The following is a 19,463-nucleotide window of genomic DNA, read 5'->3' as shown; positions in this document are numbered from 1 at the left end:
ATTCAGCTGTAAAAAGTCAGTGTGTGCATGCAACAGACATTGCCTCTACCAACACTCTTAAGTAAATAATTTTTCCTTTCTAAATAAAAACACTCAGCTAGAGAGTTGTTTGAATAATAATGTTTGCAACACAAATACAAAAAATTGATTTTTTTTTTTCCCAAATATGTGATTTGTGCAGTCTTTAAAATCAGAGCTTATCGAGACAGGCCAAAGAAAGTGTAGTTTGATATTCAAGATGATGTTTTCTCCCCCTAAACTTCCTTTGCTGTAGTCTGTGGACTTGTGGCAGTCTGTGGGGTCAAGTTCAGTACTCTGCAAGTGATCTATGGAATTATATTGATGATAAAGGAGTTTTACAATCCCCAATAAGCTTTAAGGTTAATAGTGTTTCACTGGCTGGAAAAAAAGGTGAGATTCTCTATCCCTTAATAAAAAGAAACATGAATAAATTGTATGTTTTGAAGAAATATCTTGACTTTAATTCAACTGAAATATAATGGCATCATTTTTTTAGCTATTAAGAACACAGATGCACTCTGGTTCTCATTCAGAAGAAGATTTAATTGCAACTGGGATTAGGATTCACTTGAAAATTCAACTGCTTTCAATGTAGACTTAAAGAAACTCTACTAAGAAACACAAGTCAGCCTCTCAATCTTCCCAGCTTCTCTCTCTGAGTTTATTTTCACACCACAGTTGTGTTAAAACATGATGTTGAGGTTGTAATTATGTTGAAAGTAACTAATCATTCAGAATGGGATGATCTTCATGGTCCCTTCCAACTCAAACCATTCTGTGATTCAATGTAGAAGCAGACTAAAGTTTTTAATATTGTATTGACTGGTCATGGCTTGAATTGACCTCACCATTGTAACTCTTGCTTCTGCGATTTTGGATGAGCAGCAAAACTTCAGAAGGTAGCTGGGAAAATGATGGCCTCAGAGGTGTAAGCCAAGTTGAGAAGACCTTTTCCTCTTCTTGGTCACTCATTTTTGCACTGCTGTTTGCTGTGCCTCCAGTTGAACTGGCACCATTATTTGTGAACTGAGAATCTAGTTACCTGACCCCTGCTCAGAACTAATGTGAGGCCTGCCACAAAATTGTATTTTATAATGTATTGTACTAGATTAGGCTATTTATTTGAAGTTTTTCCCGCAAGTGCCTTACACCACACAGCTGACAGCTCCCACTCCAACAGGCAGGGCATGAGCAGCCCACAGCTGAGGGCAGGGCAGGGAGTGTGGTGGCCACCTTTGGTCTCACCAAACCACTTGAGAGTGCCACCCTTTGACATTTTATTCCTTTCTTCTGGAATTGTTTCAAATGGGATGTGTTTTCTCAGCAGCAATCCATGAAGGATGGGCCAAGTGGACAGGGCTGCCCTACTGCCACTGTCCTGCCACCACAGGGTCAGGCCAGCAGCCTCTGTGAGGGGCAGCAGTGCCGGGGCTAGCCATGCAGGTGGGCACAGAGCATCACCCCAGCACCGAGCTGGCCAGGGGAGGCAGCAGCTGAGGCTGAGGGCAATGAGGGAGTTGGGTCAGCGATGCCAAGGAAACGGGGTAGATTTCAGGTGGGTGGTAGGGGGCGTTACTGGGCCCTGAAGCACCACATTGTGCTGCTGGGGCAACCAGAGAGCGGTCTGGCAACTGCTGGGAAGGGAAGGCTCCCTCAGTATGGCCAAGCCTGCCACAAGGCTCTGCAAAGCCCTGCAGGGCAGGGAGAGCTGGGGCCGCTGCTCTGGTCCTGCATAACCTTCCCAGCCCCTGTGGGGTCCTGAGAAATGACAGGTGGGAGAGAAGCTTCTGTGGGTTTCCTTGTGCCTTAGAAACTCTAAGTTTCTAACCATTAAGAATTAACTATCATTGCTCCCCTGTAAGACTAATAAAATGCTACAATTTGTTAGCTGAACACAGTTGTAGGTGTTCATATTTTAAAAACATCATTGAGAATTTGTTTCATGTCATTAGCCAGAAAGAAAGAACTGCAAATTAAATTTATTAGAAGTGTTATTTACATGTAAGGATTGATGTTATCCAGGGTGTGGTTCACCAGCTGGTGGTGATTAACATCATCACTGGCAGCAGTCAGACATGTTATGAAAAGGGTTTTCTCTTGGGCTTGTGCCCTGCTGGTAAAGTAATGCTGTTTCAGTGATGTAGCTTCATACTCTGAAACCAATTTATGTTGGATCATTTTTGCTACTGCTTGGCTCCTTTACACTCTTGCCATCAAATATCTTGAGAAGCTTTTGACACATTTTCATTTATTTCATCAACGTTTTAAATATTGATTTGATTCAAATTGTTAAAAAAATTGTAAAGGTTTGCTAGTTTCTGACCTTCTCTTCCTTTAGGCAGGAGTTCAGATTTATCAGATACCGGTTTCTGTTACATTTACTGTGATCTAGGATTCTTGATCAATTTTTTTTTTCTATTTTGTAGATGGAACAGCATCTAGAAAATGTCCAATATAGAACTGGTTGCACAAACGTATTCAGTGTTGCAAGCATTAAATAGGTATAGTATAAAATGCACCACTGAAGTAAAATACTATGGAAAGATTTTATGTTGGACCTAGATACACAGAAAAACAAAAGATGTCAAAATATTAAAAATATTTCCTGGCAAAAAAATGGTCAGAGCTTATCTTCTAGGTTACCTACATTCCAATTCCATTTCATTAGTACTTTTTGCTGTGTGGTTTTGAAGTTATTTGTCCAGTTATGATGATGATTTTTATTATGTTTTTTAATGCCTTGTTCTTCATAATCCTGCTATGGGAAAGGATTTGCATTCTATGAAGTGGGCAAATCTGATTCTGGCTTAAATCAGGCAATCATACACTAAACACTAATTTGGAGGCCAAAGTGCCTGTCCATCACTTGCGTTTCTTCTGTAGTTACCTTGGAGGAGTATTCCTAGCTATGTGGATTTTTTTGATAGCCTGGCTGTTCCTAAGTCAAAATTCTGCTTTGGTGAAGGATTGAAAACTTGCAGTAAGACTGAGTGTAAGACGCTTTTGTGTAAGTAAACCCTGAGGAACAACACTATAGCAAAATCTTCATTTGGGTTTTTCCTACTACAGACCCATTAGTGACCATCTAACTCATTTATGGAGCTTCTCCTTTAATTTTTTCCCAGTGGATTGTATCAACTACTTTTCAATCAAAGAAAGAGAAAACATTATTCTTAATTCTTATATTTTTATATGTGGATAAAGTCAGTTTGTGAGTATATTTGAAATATCATTTGTAGATGAAATAACCACCTTCTTAGAGGTAGAAAGTTACAGAAAATAATTTTCTACCTATTGTAACTATTTACAGTGGAGCAGTCCAACATCTGGATATCGGAGATTTGCAGAAGGAATAAATTATTCAGATGTGAAATCTCTTCTTTATCTTAGCAATAAGTCTCTAGAAGTTTGCAAGGCCAGAGTGCTGCATTAGTAGTGCATGTTGGTAGCAGTACCCTTGCCTGCAGTCTGCTAAGCCAATGCAATAGGAGTGTTGGAGGAACTGTCGTGAGCTGCTGCCACTTCCTTTCCAGTTCAAATCCTGCCAAGCCTTGCTTCCTTCCTCATGCCAGAGAAACTGGCAGAGATCAAAGTCTTCTTGCAAACCCACTGTTTTTAACTTCCTTGTGAGCGATAGCATGATTCTATTTACTCTCTTTGTGAATTCCACAAGTATTTTTTCATCTAAATTGCAAAGCAATTTTTTTACCTTTGTGAAAATCCTTGAGGCATGTGTAGTATTTGATCTTCATTAGAATTGGTTGCATTATACTCATGCTAAATTCTGTACAAGAGCCTTGTTGAATAAAAATGAAGCAGCTGTCAGTTGAAAAGGCCAGTGCAGTACTCATGGGTGTGGTAATAATCCAATGAAAATCCTGGATGTTTCCTCAGGTAAAATTTTTGTAATGTACTTTTTGTTCGTTTTATGCTGCATTATTATGGAATTATGTATATCACCAAATATTTATGTTATTTAAATTTATATAGTTATTTATTTATGGAGGCTTTTCAAACAAGTCATTATTTCAGGGCCAAAAATACCATACTTTTTGATTAGCAATCTGTTTTAAAATCTGCTTTACTACTTCCAATCCATATTTGAGGCCTCCCAAGTGTTGCTATTCTACCATTCCAACAGCAGCCCTGTTAAAATAAAGTCTTTTAATGTGATAATTTCAGTAGAAATGCAGTCTTATGAAAAGCATGCAGTTCCTTTATCTTAACTGTTGAATTAAAATTACCACAGAGGTCCAGTGTTATAAACATGGTGTATTATGTTAACACATTAATATTAATAATTGATTTAAAACAAAACGGTCTTCTGATTCTAGGTATGCTTTTACACATTTATTCACAGTGTCAATACCTTATTCTTAGTAGTTCTTGATGTTTTCAGTTCTTAAGTGAAAAATGACAAATAAAAATTCATGATAGAGAATGGTCCATGAAGGTGATACAGCCTTAAAATAATGGATCCCTTTTCTTCCACCTTCAGTATATCCAAGGCAAAAATGACTGGTTTTAATTTTTAAAAAGGCACACAAGAATCATTTGTTGATTTAACTTTGCTTTGTACTATTAAAACAGGATCCAAATAAAGATAATTAATGGAATGACATATTGAAAGATTTTGGAATTCTTCCTCCAAAAGAAAAACTGAAAGATGAAATTGAAGAAATGGTTTTACACTCGCAGAAAGAAGCACAGGGCAAGTAAAATTAAATATACATGCCAGTAGTATAACAAATTTTGAAAAGTGGGAATATTTTCAATAATACTTTTTATAACTTGAATATTGTACAATAATTATGTTTTAATTTTTATTATTTTCACTTTTTTTTTAAAGGATTCTGAATTAAACATACAACACAGTTAGTGACAGTTTACACAGAATAAAAAAGCTAACTCCATCAAAACATTTCCTCTATTTAGATTCTACCTGTACTTACTGCTTTTGAGTTTTTGAAATGACCAAAACAGTTCTAGTGCTAACACTCTGTATCTAGTGCTGTATTCTCACAGGAAGATAATAATTCACAGTTATGTGGAAGTTGTAAACTTAAACTATCTTGTATTGTTGCTAGAGTATAATAACATTGTGCATGTATTATTTAACTTTTTTTTTTTTTTAAAAAGCCACTTTGTAGTGGTTTTCAGTTAGTAAAATTAAGAGCTGCTTTTAGTTCAACAGATTTCAGTACGGTATGTTCCTTTTCTACCTTGCAAGTATTTTTATAGATGAAGACTGCCATCTACTGTTTTTACATTTCAGTTTTCATGAATTATTTAAAATTGGTAAATATTAGTATATATACTGTAATTCCTCCCTAAACTAATCTCATTTTCAGGATCATACAAACAATTAGTACCTGCTTTAATATTTTCTGGCTTTTTCTCAAATGATAAATGCTTGTGCAACTTATTACTCAAGTTTCCCAAATCTGATACTGAATAATTAAGAAAATGTATTTTAATGTCATATTATTGAATAAAGATTGGCATAGAAAACTTTCTAAGGTGTGAAATTGTGTTAGAAGACCTTAAGCTAAAGGGTTGTTCAATTTTTAAAGTAATTGAGATGCACTGGATATTATTTTAAAATGCATTTTAAATGTTCCAAATATGCTTATTTTTAGTTTTAGTTTTTAATTAGGCAACAAGACTTGCAAGAATGGAAATGTCTTCAGAGGAGGCAAAAGTATGGGGAACTAAGAGAAAGCTGCAGAAAGCAGTATATAAATGAAGTTACAAATGCTCCAGAGGATGTTTGGGTTATAATTCATCTTTATTGGTCAATTTATTCTTGCATAAAATGTTGAATACTTCAATACAAAGAATCGAACTGGTAATTAAAAAGCAATACCAGGAAAAATTAAATACGAGAGTCTTATGAAATAGCATTTGGTTGGAGGCAATGGAATTAGAGAGCATCTGACCTCCTTGATTTGCTAATTCACTTAGTGTGAATTAATCACTTCCCTTTTGTTCAATTATACGAAAAAAATATTTTGCTGTGTACACTTATCACCATGTATGTAACCTCACTGAATCTCTGAATTTCACTGAGAAAGTGGTGTCCACTCTTTGTTTGTAGATTCTTTTCCTAGCAGGAGTAATTTTACAGGACTTTTCTTTCCCCTTTATTTCCCTTTTGACTCCAACAAATCGAAAACCCTTCAGGAAAAGTTTCAGTTATGAAAACTGAGGAAAGCTAGAGGACTTGTTAGTTTATCATCTTCCCAGTGAATTCTGTAGAGGCAGCAGAAGTTGTGATAGGATCCAGCAGAAACGTCAAAGGACTTCCATGATCAGTTCCATATATGTTAGCAACTCTATTAGATGTTTTTGAAAAGCACTGTGAATTAGTATGGAATATTTAATCATTTTTTAGGCTCAGACCAAATTTCATTAAAATTACAGCAATTTAAATTTACAGATCTGAAGAAAGAAAATAGCAGCCTTTCTTGATTTTCATTGGATTTGTATAATGGAAAACCAATTCTGCAATTTACCATTGCATAAATACGAGTCTGTGAGGAAACTGGTAATGCCTTGGGAATGAATATGAGTATCCCCAAAGTCTCTCATGGCTTGTAACAAAACCACCTTTGGCCCCCAGGGTCCATAGGCCACATTGGCTGCTTTGACTTCTGTCAGGTACAACAAAGATCCTAATTGCTAAAAGGTTAATGGGCTGAAGGGGAAAAGGGGAACAAGAAAAAGGGGGTTTCTGTGTCTGGGTTTGTGGTGGAGTTTCTTTGGTTTTGTTTTTTTGATTGGTTTCTTTTTTTTTTTTTAAACTGAGGTTTATATAGTGATTGTATTGCAAATGGTAGCTATGGAAGTAATGAACAGGTTTTTGGTGATAATATGACTATACAAAGGTTTCCTTGATGTTACTTAGATTTTACTAGAATAAAGAATTAATGAAATGTTAAACTGAAAGCTAGTCTAAATAAGTTAAAGTAAAATGTATGTTACAGGTTCAAAAATCTCATTTAAACTCTACAATAAATGAACAGAATGAGCTTTAAAATCTCAGTGGAGAACAAAACTGAGGCACAGCGCTTGAAATGTCTGGTAGCTTTCACAGGCTGTGCCTCCCATGTAATTTTACTTGGATAGCTCTTTGAATCACACTGATCTTAGAAGAAGCTAAATAAAATTTGTGGTGCAATTCTTATAACAAATTAAAATAGAAAGAGACTATAGTATTCTTTAAAGGCGTTAATAACTTCAGTTACTTTACAAATCATTTATACCAGAAGTGTCATCATACTTTCTTCTTTTCTAGCATCCCAATGTGTTTACTGGTTAATGAACACCTCAACCTGCTAGCCTGGAAGTTTCCAGAAGTCAGGTTTCTCAAAGCCATTGTAAATTTCTGCATTCAGAATTACCATGATATATACAGTACTTGTATATAAACTAGTGAAATAAAAGGCAGGTTCATTGGAGTAGCTGAATGTAGGAGGTAAGAGAAGTACTTTTAAATAACTCACAATATGGAAAATTTTATGATGTTTGGGATCATTAGATCTAAAGGCCACTGCTTAAAGAGTGAACAGGTTTTTGATTGTTTTTGTAGGGGGAAAAAAGTCTACAAAAAGCAAAGAACTAATTTATGTAATTCTGTGGTAAGAGTATTGCCTAAGCATGGGTATTCTGCAATGTCACAGTCAGATGTTTTACCGAGATAAGGTTGGCTTGGCTCTATTTTTTGTTGTTGTTGAGATGTGTCTTGCTCTTTATTTAAAGCCAATTTCTTTTTCTCTTAAGTGAGAATTACCTGCAACTATCAGAATAAACTGTAACTTGTTTTTACGAGAGTTCAATTGAAAATTAGCAGAAGTTGGAGCAACAAAAACTAAGAACAAAATCCCCAAAAGGACATTATGAATATGATACTGCCAGTGTGAAGCACTTCTGCTCATGAAGACACCAATACAAAAACCAGTGACGTGATGAAACTGCTTGAGAGCCTTTTAATGCTTTATCATCTGTTTGGCATAAATTAGTTCACATACAGTTTTTTATTCCTGTGGTAAGCCTGAAACTATTAAAAACAGGGGAGGGGAAAAAGAAAAAACTTCTGGTTCGATTGTGTATTTTTTGGTTTTGATTTGTGGAAGAAAACTGTAGTAAATTAAAGCCACACTTACCTTTAAATTCCTACAGATGGCTGTCATTGACATGGAGAGTCTGGATTCTCCATTTCATAAAAACTCTGCTTAAACGGAAAAGGGAGGGCATTAGCTGGTGGGCTCTAATCCATACTTTCCTCTTCCTTTTATCCAGCGTGGGTGCAAGATATTCCTTTAATTTTCAGTGACATTACTGTAGTAGAACTCTGCTCTGCAAAGTACCTTCTCAGTTCCCCCACTGAAAAGTGTGACCCAAAGACAATGATGTTTATAGACATATATAATCAGGATTTGTCTGTGAATCCATTGACTAACACTTCCATTTGTCTGATAAGAGTTCAAGAATTTTCTCTAGGGTTGTAGATAATTGTCCCACTATTTTAGAACACTGACAATTGAATCAGTTTTTCTTTCCTTACAAACATAACTGTATCTTTTACAAAGTAGTTTACAGTACCACTGTAGAGAAGCAAACTACGTGAGCGAATGAAGAGACCTTCCTCCTTATTCAGCATTTTTATTTCTTATGAGTAGTGAATTAAATTGTATAGTATTAATGTTATTTTTCCAGTAACTCATCATACAAAAAAAAATCCCAGTGTGCTTATGAAGATTTAGTTATATGCAACTGACATGGTTTATAGCATTGAAATGCAGAAAGAAAAATGAAAAAGAATAGTTCCCTTAACACATGGCACACAGATACAAAAGAAGAACAACAAAGTGAATTGATGACTGTTTTTTTTCCATGCAGTGAGATATAGCTCTACTGTTGTAGATATCTAGTGGCAGATACCACTTCTGGGAACTTTTATTTTGCAGATTCAAAGAGGCAACTAGTAGATAAATTTCGGAGACAATGGCTTATCTGCCGTTATCTGCCCTTTAAACTACAGAGCTAGTTAGCAGTTTTAAATGTAAATAGGTCACCAGGGGCTCTAGATGTGATTCCACAGTCATTTCAAGTACCAATGTTGGCTGCTGCAAAAGGAGTACTACCTCATCTTATCAGTGACCTTCCAGCCACTACTGTGGCTGCTGTGAGGTACAACTCACAGCAATTCACAAGTGCCAGTGCTGTCACACTGGAAGCAAGATATGGTAGGAAAGCACCAAACCTCCCCTTTGGTGACCCTGACTTTGTAACTTCATCCAAGTAGTGACCATGTGGTTACGGCCATCAGGTGTGACAGAAAAACCCAAGAGAATCTGCAGGTTAAACCCAGATGTTTCTGGTGCTGGGTCCGTTATACCATTTGGAAGTAAAGGCTCTAGGAATGAACGTGTCAACCTCGCTTTACAAGGATTATGTGGACTGTGACAGGCTTTCAAGCCAACATCCACTGACTTCAGTATTCTGGTGCGATGTGAAATTTAGTTTCAAAATCAGCCTCCTCAAATAGATCCTCTTTTGAATAGGCCAGTGAGGATCAAAAACAAATGCTCTGAGCAGGTGTTTGCTCTGCAGTTCTGAGGTACATCACACACAAGGTGGCAGTGGCACTTCTGTAGGAAACATGGCTATAGTTAATGGAAGTGCACTTCTGGCCCAATCCAGTTCCATCACTCAATAATTTACAAAATATCTGCTGCTCTTAATTTGGCACTGTTTAAAAGCTACATTGGCTCTCTCATAACCCTTGTGAGCGAAACAAAACTATAATTACACGCCAGAGCAAACTTACATTGATGAAAAGAGCAGAGTAATAGTATTTCAACGAGAATAGTTTCATAAAACCACTACAGCATCTCTAACCAGTCCTGTACCTTCAGCAACCTCTAACATATTTTCAAAAGAGAAGTAGCATTAAGAAAATTACCTTGCATAAGTCATAATTTTTGGCAGTAAATGCAAATGTCTGTCATCTCCACAGCTGTGCTGTCTGTTTTAATCTTGTCACAGAGTAATTTGCTACTGCAACACTGCAGTAGGAAAGTGTTATGCTCCCATACATGCAAGATGTGAAGCAAGACAGGATAGAACCTCTACTTTGTTTTTCTGAAGAATTACTACTGGTTACTAAAGATCTTTTGGCAAATTTGATAGATACAGCTTGATGCTATTTTTAGCTTCTTGGTTTCTTTGCCATATTCTAGTTCTGCTAATTATGCATTTTTGTTGGAAATATTCCTGCATTTTCTCCTAGATGTTCCATTCCTGCTACACCCTATTATCTCTGCTACATTTCATCATAGAAGCATTATCCTTTTAATGAGTAATGGTATTATTAGTTTTGTTTATATCACATTTTCCTTAATTGAAAGCTAGAAATGGAGTATTATGAATCACTAACAAAAATGAGTGTTGTTACTAATGCTTTTTAGAACTCTTCCAGCAGAAAAGCTGAGCTCATGGTTAGCTCTTTGGCAGCATTACTGCTAAAGAGTCTCCTGCCCTGCAAATACCTTTGCTCAAGACTGATTATTAGGTGAACCAAATGGGGAAACTGATCTACCTGGAAAGTAACCCAGAAAGGAAAATCCATGAGATTTTGCAGCCAAGTTCCTTATTTCATTCCAGACACAAACACGAATTAAGCTTCTAGAGATTCACATTTGTAATTACACTTTTAGATATGTTGCTATTCAGGTGATCAACTTACAAATAAAATCCTTGTAACTGAAGAGAGAAAGCTGGGATTATTTAAATAATATTACCGCTGAGTGACGTTTTATTTTGCAGAATACATACAATTCCCTGCAATGTTCCGCTGCACGCAAGACAGTTTTATGTTAACATAACCGCGGCACATTTACTGATTGGCATTAGAAGCCTTGCACACTGACAAAAGGACTGAGACGGTTATGTCTGTTCTCTGCCTCTCCGTTTAGTTACACCACTTTATGCACACCCATAAAAGAAATCACGGACTACCGCCGGGAGGGGTTCCTTGAACCCCTAAATAACTCGGGAAGCACGTCTGTTCCCAGAGAGCATCCGGGACGCCGGGTGTTTCCCTATGGGAAGGCGCGTGTGCCCGCGTTCCGCGCCGGGTTCATCGTGTCGCTGGGAAAGCGCCTGCGGAGACTCGGCTACGGGCTCTACGCCCGCCTGAAGACCAACCCTCGCAGCAGCGTCGCCGCTCTCCTGGTCGCAGCCCGGCGAGCCCTGGCGCTCGGAGCCGGCGGGTCAGAGCTGCCGGCTCTGTCCGCGCCGGGCGGTGTCGGCGGACGCCATTTCCCGGCGCGCGGGGTGAGCTGAGGCGAGGTGAGCCCAGGTCAGGGAGGCGCGCGCCCACCGCGCCTGCGCAGAGCCAACTCCCCCGTCGCGAACGCGTGGCGCGGCGCGCGCAGAGCGGGGTTCACCTCCCTGGTGACCCGCTTGTGCGCAGGCGCGGCGGCGGCAGCAGCGGCGACGACGGCCCCGCGCGAGGCCCGGGGTGCCGCGGGTTGCAGTGCGCCTCGGCGCACGCGCGGTGGCGCGAGGTGCCGCGGCGGCCGGCGGCGGTGGGTGCTCGGCGGCGCAGGCGCAGTGGCGGCGTGGGGACTCCCGGGCCCGGGTGCTGCTGGTGCCGCCGCCGGAGCAGCAGCAGCAGCAGTAGCAGGAGAAGGAGAAGGAGTAGGAGTAGGAGGAGGCAGCGGCGGCGACGGCGGCTCAGTCAGGCAGTGCTGGCGGGCGCGGGGCTGTGCGCGGGGAGCGGCGCTTGCCGGGACAGCTTGGGCGGGCAGCGGCAGCGCGGGGACAGGTGAGCAGCTAGCGCGTCTCTGGGCGGTGCGGGCGGCGGCGCCGGGCCCCGGCGTGCGGCGGCGAGGGGAAGGCGGGGGGGGACGGCTCGGAGGGGAGCGATGGAAGTTTGACAGCACCGGCGGGTTCCCCGCCGCGCTCCGGTGGGGCGGGAGGGCAGCGGCTGCCCTTGGGCGGGCACGGCCGCAGCCGGGGGCGGAGGGCGCTCGCGGGGCACCCGCTAGGCCCGGTGACCCACTTTGCTCCTGTCACAACTCCGGGCGCGGCGGGAGCGCTGCCCGCCTGGCCCCGCGCCCGCGGACCGGGAAGGGCGGGCGCGGGGCTCCCCGGCATCCCCGGGCCGGGCCAGGCCGAGCGGAGCCGTGGGCGCCGCCTCCCCTCGCGGCCCGTCCGCCGCCGCTCCGCTCCGCGGGGCGACTCGTCCCGCGGGGGCCGGGGGGAGCCGCCCGCCCCGCCGCCCCACGCCCCGGGAAGGTTTGCGGGGTTGGCCCTCCGGAACGCGGTGCGGGTTTTTGCACGGCCGTCGGGCTGCGGTCGGTACCCGCCTGGCCCCGGGCCCTCCCCGGGCGGGACAGCGCTGCGGGGCCGCGGGCTTCGGGCGGCGGCAGGAGCGAGCCCCGCGCTCGCCCTGCGGCAGGTGGGCTGGAGCTGCGGGCGCGTACGCACTTTGTAGGCTTTTTTTTTTTTTTTTTCTTAATTTTCGGGTAACTTTATTGCGGTGCCTGCAGCGTGTTCGGGCTCCGAAACCTGAGGGCTTCTCGGTAGCCCCCGGTCCTCGCCCGACTGACTTATGGCGGCCTTAAAGTCAGTGTGTCAAATACTCCAGTGTGTGCAGGTGTGAAATAGGACCAGCGAGGAAATCCGTGGTACCTAAATTTTGTGTTTGTGTTAAGGTGGATCCCATTTCTGGTTGGTTTCACTTTCAAATTCCTGCTACTTTAGGCCTCGATATAAATTTTTTTTTTTTTCCGTGAGGAGGAGTGCTTGTGAACTAATCAAACAGACTTGTCATGAGATTTCTGTAAGGCTGTTGTTTTCATGTACCTGTTAAGGGCTGACCTACCAAGAGGCACAGGGAAAGTCAGATAAGGTTTTAGCTAGGATATGAAGTGGCATGTAGCGATGGAGTGACTGGTCATAGATCCAGACCCTCTGAATCCTTAAAGTAAGTCTTTTTTTTTAAATGACATAGTTTGACAAGCAGAGCTTTTGGTGGCAGTGTGGACTTGACCAGGCCTGCCTCTTCCTTGCTCCCCACTCTCCTCTTTGCTGCCCCCCCTCAGCTGCACCAGAACAAGGGTTCGTGGAATTGTGTCCTGTAACTGGTTTGGGGAAATGATCCAGGTTAAAATTAACTACCTGGGCTGTTTTTCTTTTTTCTTTTTAATGTGGTTATATTTAACTTATATAATTTCCTTGGGTAACAAGTGTGCCAGGAGGCAAGAGGATTGTTTAAGCAAATGCTCTAGTGAAAGAAGTACTTGAGAAATAGATCTCAACTGTGGAAGTCCTGGCAAAGTTCAGTGTGAGCAGTTGCAGTTGTTTCACACTGTTCTCTCTAATAGGAATAAAGTTGACTTTGTTTGTAAATATCAGTGGGGTTTGGGCCTGTTATTTGAAATTGGACAGCATTTGGTTGTTGTAATAGAGGGAATTCTACTTGAGAAGTAACTCTACTTTTCTATTTTTTAAATTAACTATTAATTTTCATATATATCTAACATAGTTCTTCAGACATGTTACAGACACTACTTTCAGATTATCAAACATAAGTTTGGGTTAGGTCTTTTTTGTTAGAATATGGGTACTTCTCTGAGAATTTTGTTGGTAATGTGGGAGTTACTGCTTCTTGAGAAACAATTGAAACAGGAGAAAAAACCCCCAAACTTCCGGGTTGATATTTAATAGTTTACGGTGCCATTCAGCCATGCCTTGTTTTTTATTTCTTTCGCTGCATGTTCTTACATGGAAGAGTTTTAACGCATGTAGGTAAAAGAAAAGAATGCGAGGAAAGCGATGTTTTCTTTACTAGTGCTCTAAGGACCCCCTAAACTCTGCTATAGCTAATTTTACTCTCTTTGTACTATGCAATTTAAAAACTGAGTGGTAATTACTTTAAATTTAATTTGTAGTGTTGGTTAATTATCTTATTAGTATAGAATTTCACAGAAGTCATGAATCTTCATGGCTGGATTGGTCTTGCTGAGCAAACTGCTGCTTTCAAAAGCTTTGAGCTTTTGCGCTTTTTTTTCCCTATTCTAAATTTCTGCAAGAAGCTGAAGATATAAACCAGTAGCAGAGAGATTGCCCCCCACCATCTTCACATGTTCTTTATGTGAAATGTTTTTATCAACTCGTAAAGTTGTGAAATTTTTATTAAAAATGATAAATTTGTGTTGAAAACAGTTGAGAATCAAAAATGCAATTTTCTTCTGTAGGTCAGTTCACCATTTTCAAAACAGCTCTTCTTTTAGCTATGTTCTCCTTCAGGAGAAATGTATAATTTGCTGTCAAAGCCTCATGGCTTCAGCCTAATTTTGTAAATGAAGACTGTGGATAGTTCTCCTCTTAGAATAGAAAATTAGTACCCTAATAGTTTTTAATACAAAACACAAAATATAATTCAGAAGTGAAGTTACGCCTAAGGTACCTTTCTTTTCATCACATTGTAATGAGATAGTTTTTCTTGAGGCAAAGACTTTACATCTTTGATGTAAAAAAAAGGGCATTTTAGTGTGTTACCCTTTTAAAGCACGTTTCCATATGAATGCTGGAAACTGTAAAGGCCAAATAATAAATCAGATGTAGAAATGTTTCTGAGGATAGGTGGTATTAGTAGATGGTTGCATAGCAAAGACAGTAGTGGTTGTTCCTGCTGTTCTTACCTTCTGTTTATTTACTTTGCAAAGTATTTCTAACCTTTCTGTGTCAATGAGCTGGTTTGCCCTGTAGAAGGCTATAAAGACACCACTGAAGGGGTGGCACAAGAACAGGAGTCTCCAGGCTCTGGGAGAACAGTAGCTGTTTTGCGGTAGCTTTATCTCTGGAGAGGAAAAGAAGTATCTGTGAGACTACAGAGAAGTAGTGGCCAAAGCATTCCACTGTTTCTCTCATCTTCAACCAATACCGCATTATTATTATTATTGTTAGTAGTGGTATTATTATTTTGGATTTAGTGGTCTTTCAGAAAAAAAAGAGGCGTAGGAAGCACACCTTCAGTTCCGTAGCAGAACCTGAAATGAAAGATTCCAGTGTCTCTATGTAACTGTGGCACAAGCAAATATGGCTATATCCATTGGGAAGGTACCTCATTGCCTTCTGTGGGTGGTCCACCTGGGGAAAGCAACTTACTAGTGTAGATAGTTATTTTCTTAACTCAGTTAATGTAAGGCTATAATAATTTGAAACTGTTTGTCAGACATTACCCTGTTTATTTGCTGTAGGAGTTAAAGATGTGAAATGCAAAATCACAGAAGAGGAAGAAACTCATGGTTAATGCAGCTGTGTGCTGCCCTGAAGGATTGAATTCTCAATCCCTACTCCTGCCACAAAATTCCTTTTGTAATGTAAAAGCCACTTCAATTTTGGCATACCTCATGCCTGAGTGTTTAATTTTATAGTCTTAATATTCTCTTACCATACTTTTTGTGTATAATATAAATTCTTAATTATAGCTGCTTTTGGAATATATAATCATATACATAAAAAGTTTTGGTGCTCTGTGGTTGTCATATATCCAGTATTCTGTGGAAGCAACAAGGCTTCTCAGATTCTTTCAGGAGTTTAGCATTGTACACTTTGGACTCTATCCAACTGTTACATTTTGTCATTAAAATCAGTGAATTAGTTTTCTTATTCTGTACTGATGTTCTGAGAAGCATTGCTGAGTATATTATAAAATCATCATTAGTAGTATTAATATTTTATTAAATATAGATCCTTAAATAGTCATGCACATGAGATTCAAGACTGGTAAATACTTATATTTAGAGTGTGATGCTTTTGAAGCTCAGTAAATACTATGGGCATTTCTCATCTTCATGATAAAAATGTATTCAAACCATAAATGTGGCTACTTAAATGCTTTGTCTTTAAAACTGTTTAATTATTTTAGAGTATGTGAGAAAACTTCAGTTTTGAAGCTAATGTAATTTTACCCATAGTGACAGCCTGGTACCACAAGATAAATGGTGCTAGACTATAAGGCTTACGTTAAAACAGAGGAAAACACTTGGAGTAAGACAGATCTAATTGAAGTGGAATTTTAAAATAAATATGTGGCCTTGTAAACTGTAAATGGAATTCACAGTTCTGTTAAAAAGGTTGTTAACAGGTATCTCTGAGAAAGATTTTGATGTATATTATTTTGGTATATGGCCAGATCCATAAAATAATACAGAGGAGTCAAAACTGTGATTTAGGTGGATTTTGGATCTCTAGCCTCAAATAAAATTGTAGCCATATGCTGCCTGAATTTTACAGGTTTCTAGGTTTTCCCTAGTAAAGTTTTGCAAATGCGTTGAAGTTTTGTTCTCACTCAGGTCTTCTAGAATCTTGTCACAACTGAGCATCTTGGCATCTAAATTTGTTTATTATTCATAAATTAGGCAATCTGTAAATTAGGCCTTCACTTGTTCAAAGGCATGTTCAAACTACACCTGAGGCACACCTATGGGATTGGACTTGGACCAAAACCCTGTGGTGACTCTCCCTTTTGTTCAGAAGCACAAAGAGGTGAGGAAGAAGTGGTTTTGTTGATGTCTCCTTAAAACAAACAAATAAACCCTCAAAAACCAACAAATCAAAGAAACTCCAACCCCTAAAAAACCACTTTTCGTTGCATACAAGATGGTTAAAGTCTAATTGGGCCAAAGAGAGATACTAGGCCAGTTACTTTCTTGGAGAAAAAGGAGGTGAGTACCTATGTTCTGGCCTGCGTTCTGAAAACTATTTTGTCTTTTCTTCCATTTAAAATTTTAAATGCCTTTGGGGACTGGAAACTAGGGCTTAGGTCTCTCATTTGGGTGCCCTTCTCCCTAGAGAGGCACGCACACTGCTGATTCTGCTCTGTCTAGCAAAGCATTACTTTTTGCTTTCATATTCTGAAGATTGCCACTGAAATGGTAAGTTAGGATTGATCCATCTTCCCAGTCTCATGTGGAGCTTGCTGAGTGATTATGGTTTGAACCCCTTCTGACAGAGTAGAGATAGGCTTTCAGATTTCTGTGTTCCAGGTTACTGTGCTGTAACCCTGTGCTGCTGGACAAAATGAGAGCACATCTTTTTGCCCGTACTGACACGTTAAAAGAATATATTACTCCTGTTTTGATGGGAAAAGCTTAGCTATGTGTCTGTCAAGGGCAGGGACCAGGATTGTGTGCACTAACCTTACCTATGTCCTAGGTCTTCAGAAATAGGTGAACGTGAAAGCATAATACTGTGGCCACTGGTTACTTTTATAGTTTGCACCTCTATTATCTTTTTCAAAAGCCTTACCGAGCGATACATTTCTCCCTGGCTTTGGTACCTTAGGATTGTGGGTACTGTTGTATGGAATCCCCTTGTGCCCTTTTTTAGTAAAGACTATAGTGTAGGGTTGTATTGCCTGTTACAGCCAGAGCAGGAAGCAGAACTTAATTACTAACTCGTTGTGTGGTAGTGGTGTTGCTGTGGGACGCTTAGAAGAGAAGGAATACTTGGGAATGGGCTGATGATCCAGCATAAGGTCAGAATTTTAAGTGCTTTATTGTAGGGAATAGTAGTATTAACAACATCATCTGCAAGAGTTTTTAGCTTGCAGATCCAGAGATTTGTGAGTATATCTCAATTGCTTAAAGAAGAATTGATCCCAGCTCCCATAAACATGTCATTATCTGCACAACTGGTAGATATCCAGAAGGTTCCAGCACTTTCTTCATCTAGCAAGTATTTGGGAACATAGAGGAGACAGGCTGGCCTTAAGTACCAAGTGGCTCTTCTAGGAGTGAGAGAAGTTAATATGTGAACTTCCTAATGTACATTGGCAATCTTGAGGAAATATATATTTTTACAATTTAAATTATAATTTTAAAAGAACGAGAGTATGAGATACTAAGGTGGATAATAAAAGATACTTCAAAATATATTATTATAACTAATTTAGTATTTCAAATTCTGAGTGTTGCTGTTATAAATAAAAGAAGTCTCCATTTTTACGTTTGTATCAAGTTTTTAATGATATAGCAGATAATAGTCTCTGGCATTTAAAGATATTTGAAGTGTTAGGTGGCTATTTCATTGCATGTTTGATGCAATGTCAGAGACTGCCTTTTGAGTTGTGGCTGTTACTGACACGTACCCTGACAGAATAATATTCCGTGATTTTGGGTGGTTGCTGGTGAGAAGGTGGTTTTGAATAGAGAGAGGGTAAACTCCTGCTGGTGTTGAAAGGTAGAGGGTTTGTAATTTTTCAAGTTACTCTTGCTAGAGAAATGCCAAAGATTTGGATTTTCATCCGTTATCCAAAAGCCTCAAGATATATTAGGGGAAAAAAACTGTCTTGTTACACAGAGTAACTTTCCCAGTCCTGAGTTCCCTAAAGCTTTATTTGAAACCTGTGATATTATAAAAAGAGAAATCAGAAAATATTTTGCCAAAATCTTATTTCTCTTGGCTCAGTAAACAACCAGGAAATTTTCTCCATTAAAAGCTGTAGGGAGTTGCTTTTTTTTAAGCCCGATATCCTAAGAAAACGTGATTTGTGCTTTTTTCCTTGTTTTCTCTTATTCTTTCCTTAGATATTTGCCAGTAGCTTTTGAAATTGTTGACCAGTTGAGGCCATGTTTGTAGGAGGAATAGAAATTACAAACTAATGTTCCTACAGGTTTTGGGCAAGCTGGATAGAGGGAAATATGTCACTACGCTCTCCTGAGGGAGAGACAAAGCAATGCAATTTTGGTACTGGCCTGTTTTTTTTTTTCAGCATGCACTGGGTCTGTGTTGGATAGGAGAACAGGAGATGGTTGTATATACCAGTGGGGCTTGGGGATTCAGGCAGAACATTGGGCTGTTTTGGAAAGGGGTGGGGACTGACAATACTGTGATGTGTCAGAAGGGCGACTGGAGGGGAAACTGGCTTCTCGTGTTGGGGGAGAGGAGAGTGGGGCCACCAGAACGGTGCTTTATTCCCCACTGAAAAACTTCCTTAATGATATGCTGGTAAAAGTTATTTTGGCTGTCAACCAGGGAATTATTGTCCTGATCAGAATTAGATGATACTGTTTCACTGACTACAGGGCTACCTGACTCTTAGTTTGGTTTAATATGTAAAATAAATATTTTTGTAATTAGAAGAATAGCATTAAGCTGTGATTAAGTGAATATTTTGCCATTGTTTTGGGGGAAAAAATGGTTTTGATGTATATCTTTGAAAAGACCAGAACTTAGATATTGCCTTTGGTACTAAAAAAGGAAAGAAAGTGCAACTTGAGCCTAAAAAAATAGGATTTTTCCATGTAAAGGCCACAGTGAATAAGTTCTTTTAATAGTGGAGAGATGAAACTGGAAAGGGTTCTGTCTAAAGATTTTTGTTTATATCAGTTACTGAATGAAATATATTCATTATAGCAAAA

The 19,463-nt window shown here is 39.8% G+C and overlaps 2 protein-coding genes across 8 annotated transcripts in view; both read left to right on the top strand.

Annotated features, from left to right (window-relative positions):
- Positions 1 to 1,549: 1,549 nt before the first annotated feature.
- Positions 1,550 to 11,710, top strand: PDCL2 (phosducin like 2). The gene is given in 9 exon segments (XM_032686675.1): positions 1,550 to 1,576; positions 4,421 to 4,474; positions 4,612 to 4,736; positions 5,678 to 5,815; positions 7,319 to 7,498; positions 7,827 to 7,891; positions 7,894 to 8,026; positions 11,001 to 11,361; positions 11,501 to 11,710. Coding segments are annotated over 9 exon segments (1,293 nt in total).
- The window catches only part of CLOCK (clock circadian regulator), a 65,544-nt gene continuing 57,719 nt past the window's right edge, over positions 11,639 to 19,463 (top strand). For all 7 annotated transcript variants that reach the window (XM_032684705.1, XM_032684707.1, XM_032684708.1 and 4 more), the window contains exon 1: positions 11,639 to 11,854. The gene's annotated coding sequence lies outside the window, so the exon portion shown is untranslated. The remainder of the gene's footprint in view (positions 11,855 to 19,463) is intronic.

The sequence above is a fragment of the Chiroxiphia lanceolata genome, chromosome 4, assembly GCF_009829145.1.
Source record: "Chiroxiphia lanceolata isolate bChiLan1 chromosome 4, bChiLan1.pri, whole genome shotgun sequence".
Lineage (NCBI taxonomy): Eukaryota > Metazoa > Chordata > Aves > Passeriformes > Pipridae > Chiroxiphia > Chiroxiphia lanceolata.
The sequence above is the reverse complement of the archived record's forward strand: the minus strand, read 5'-3'. Positions and strand labels throughout refer to the sequence as shown.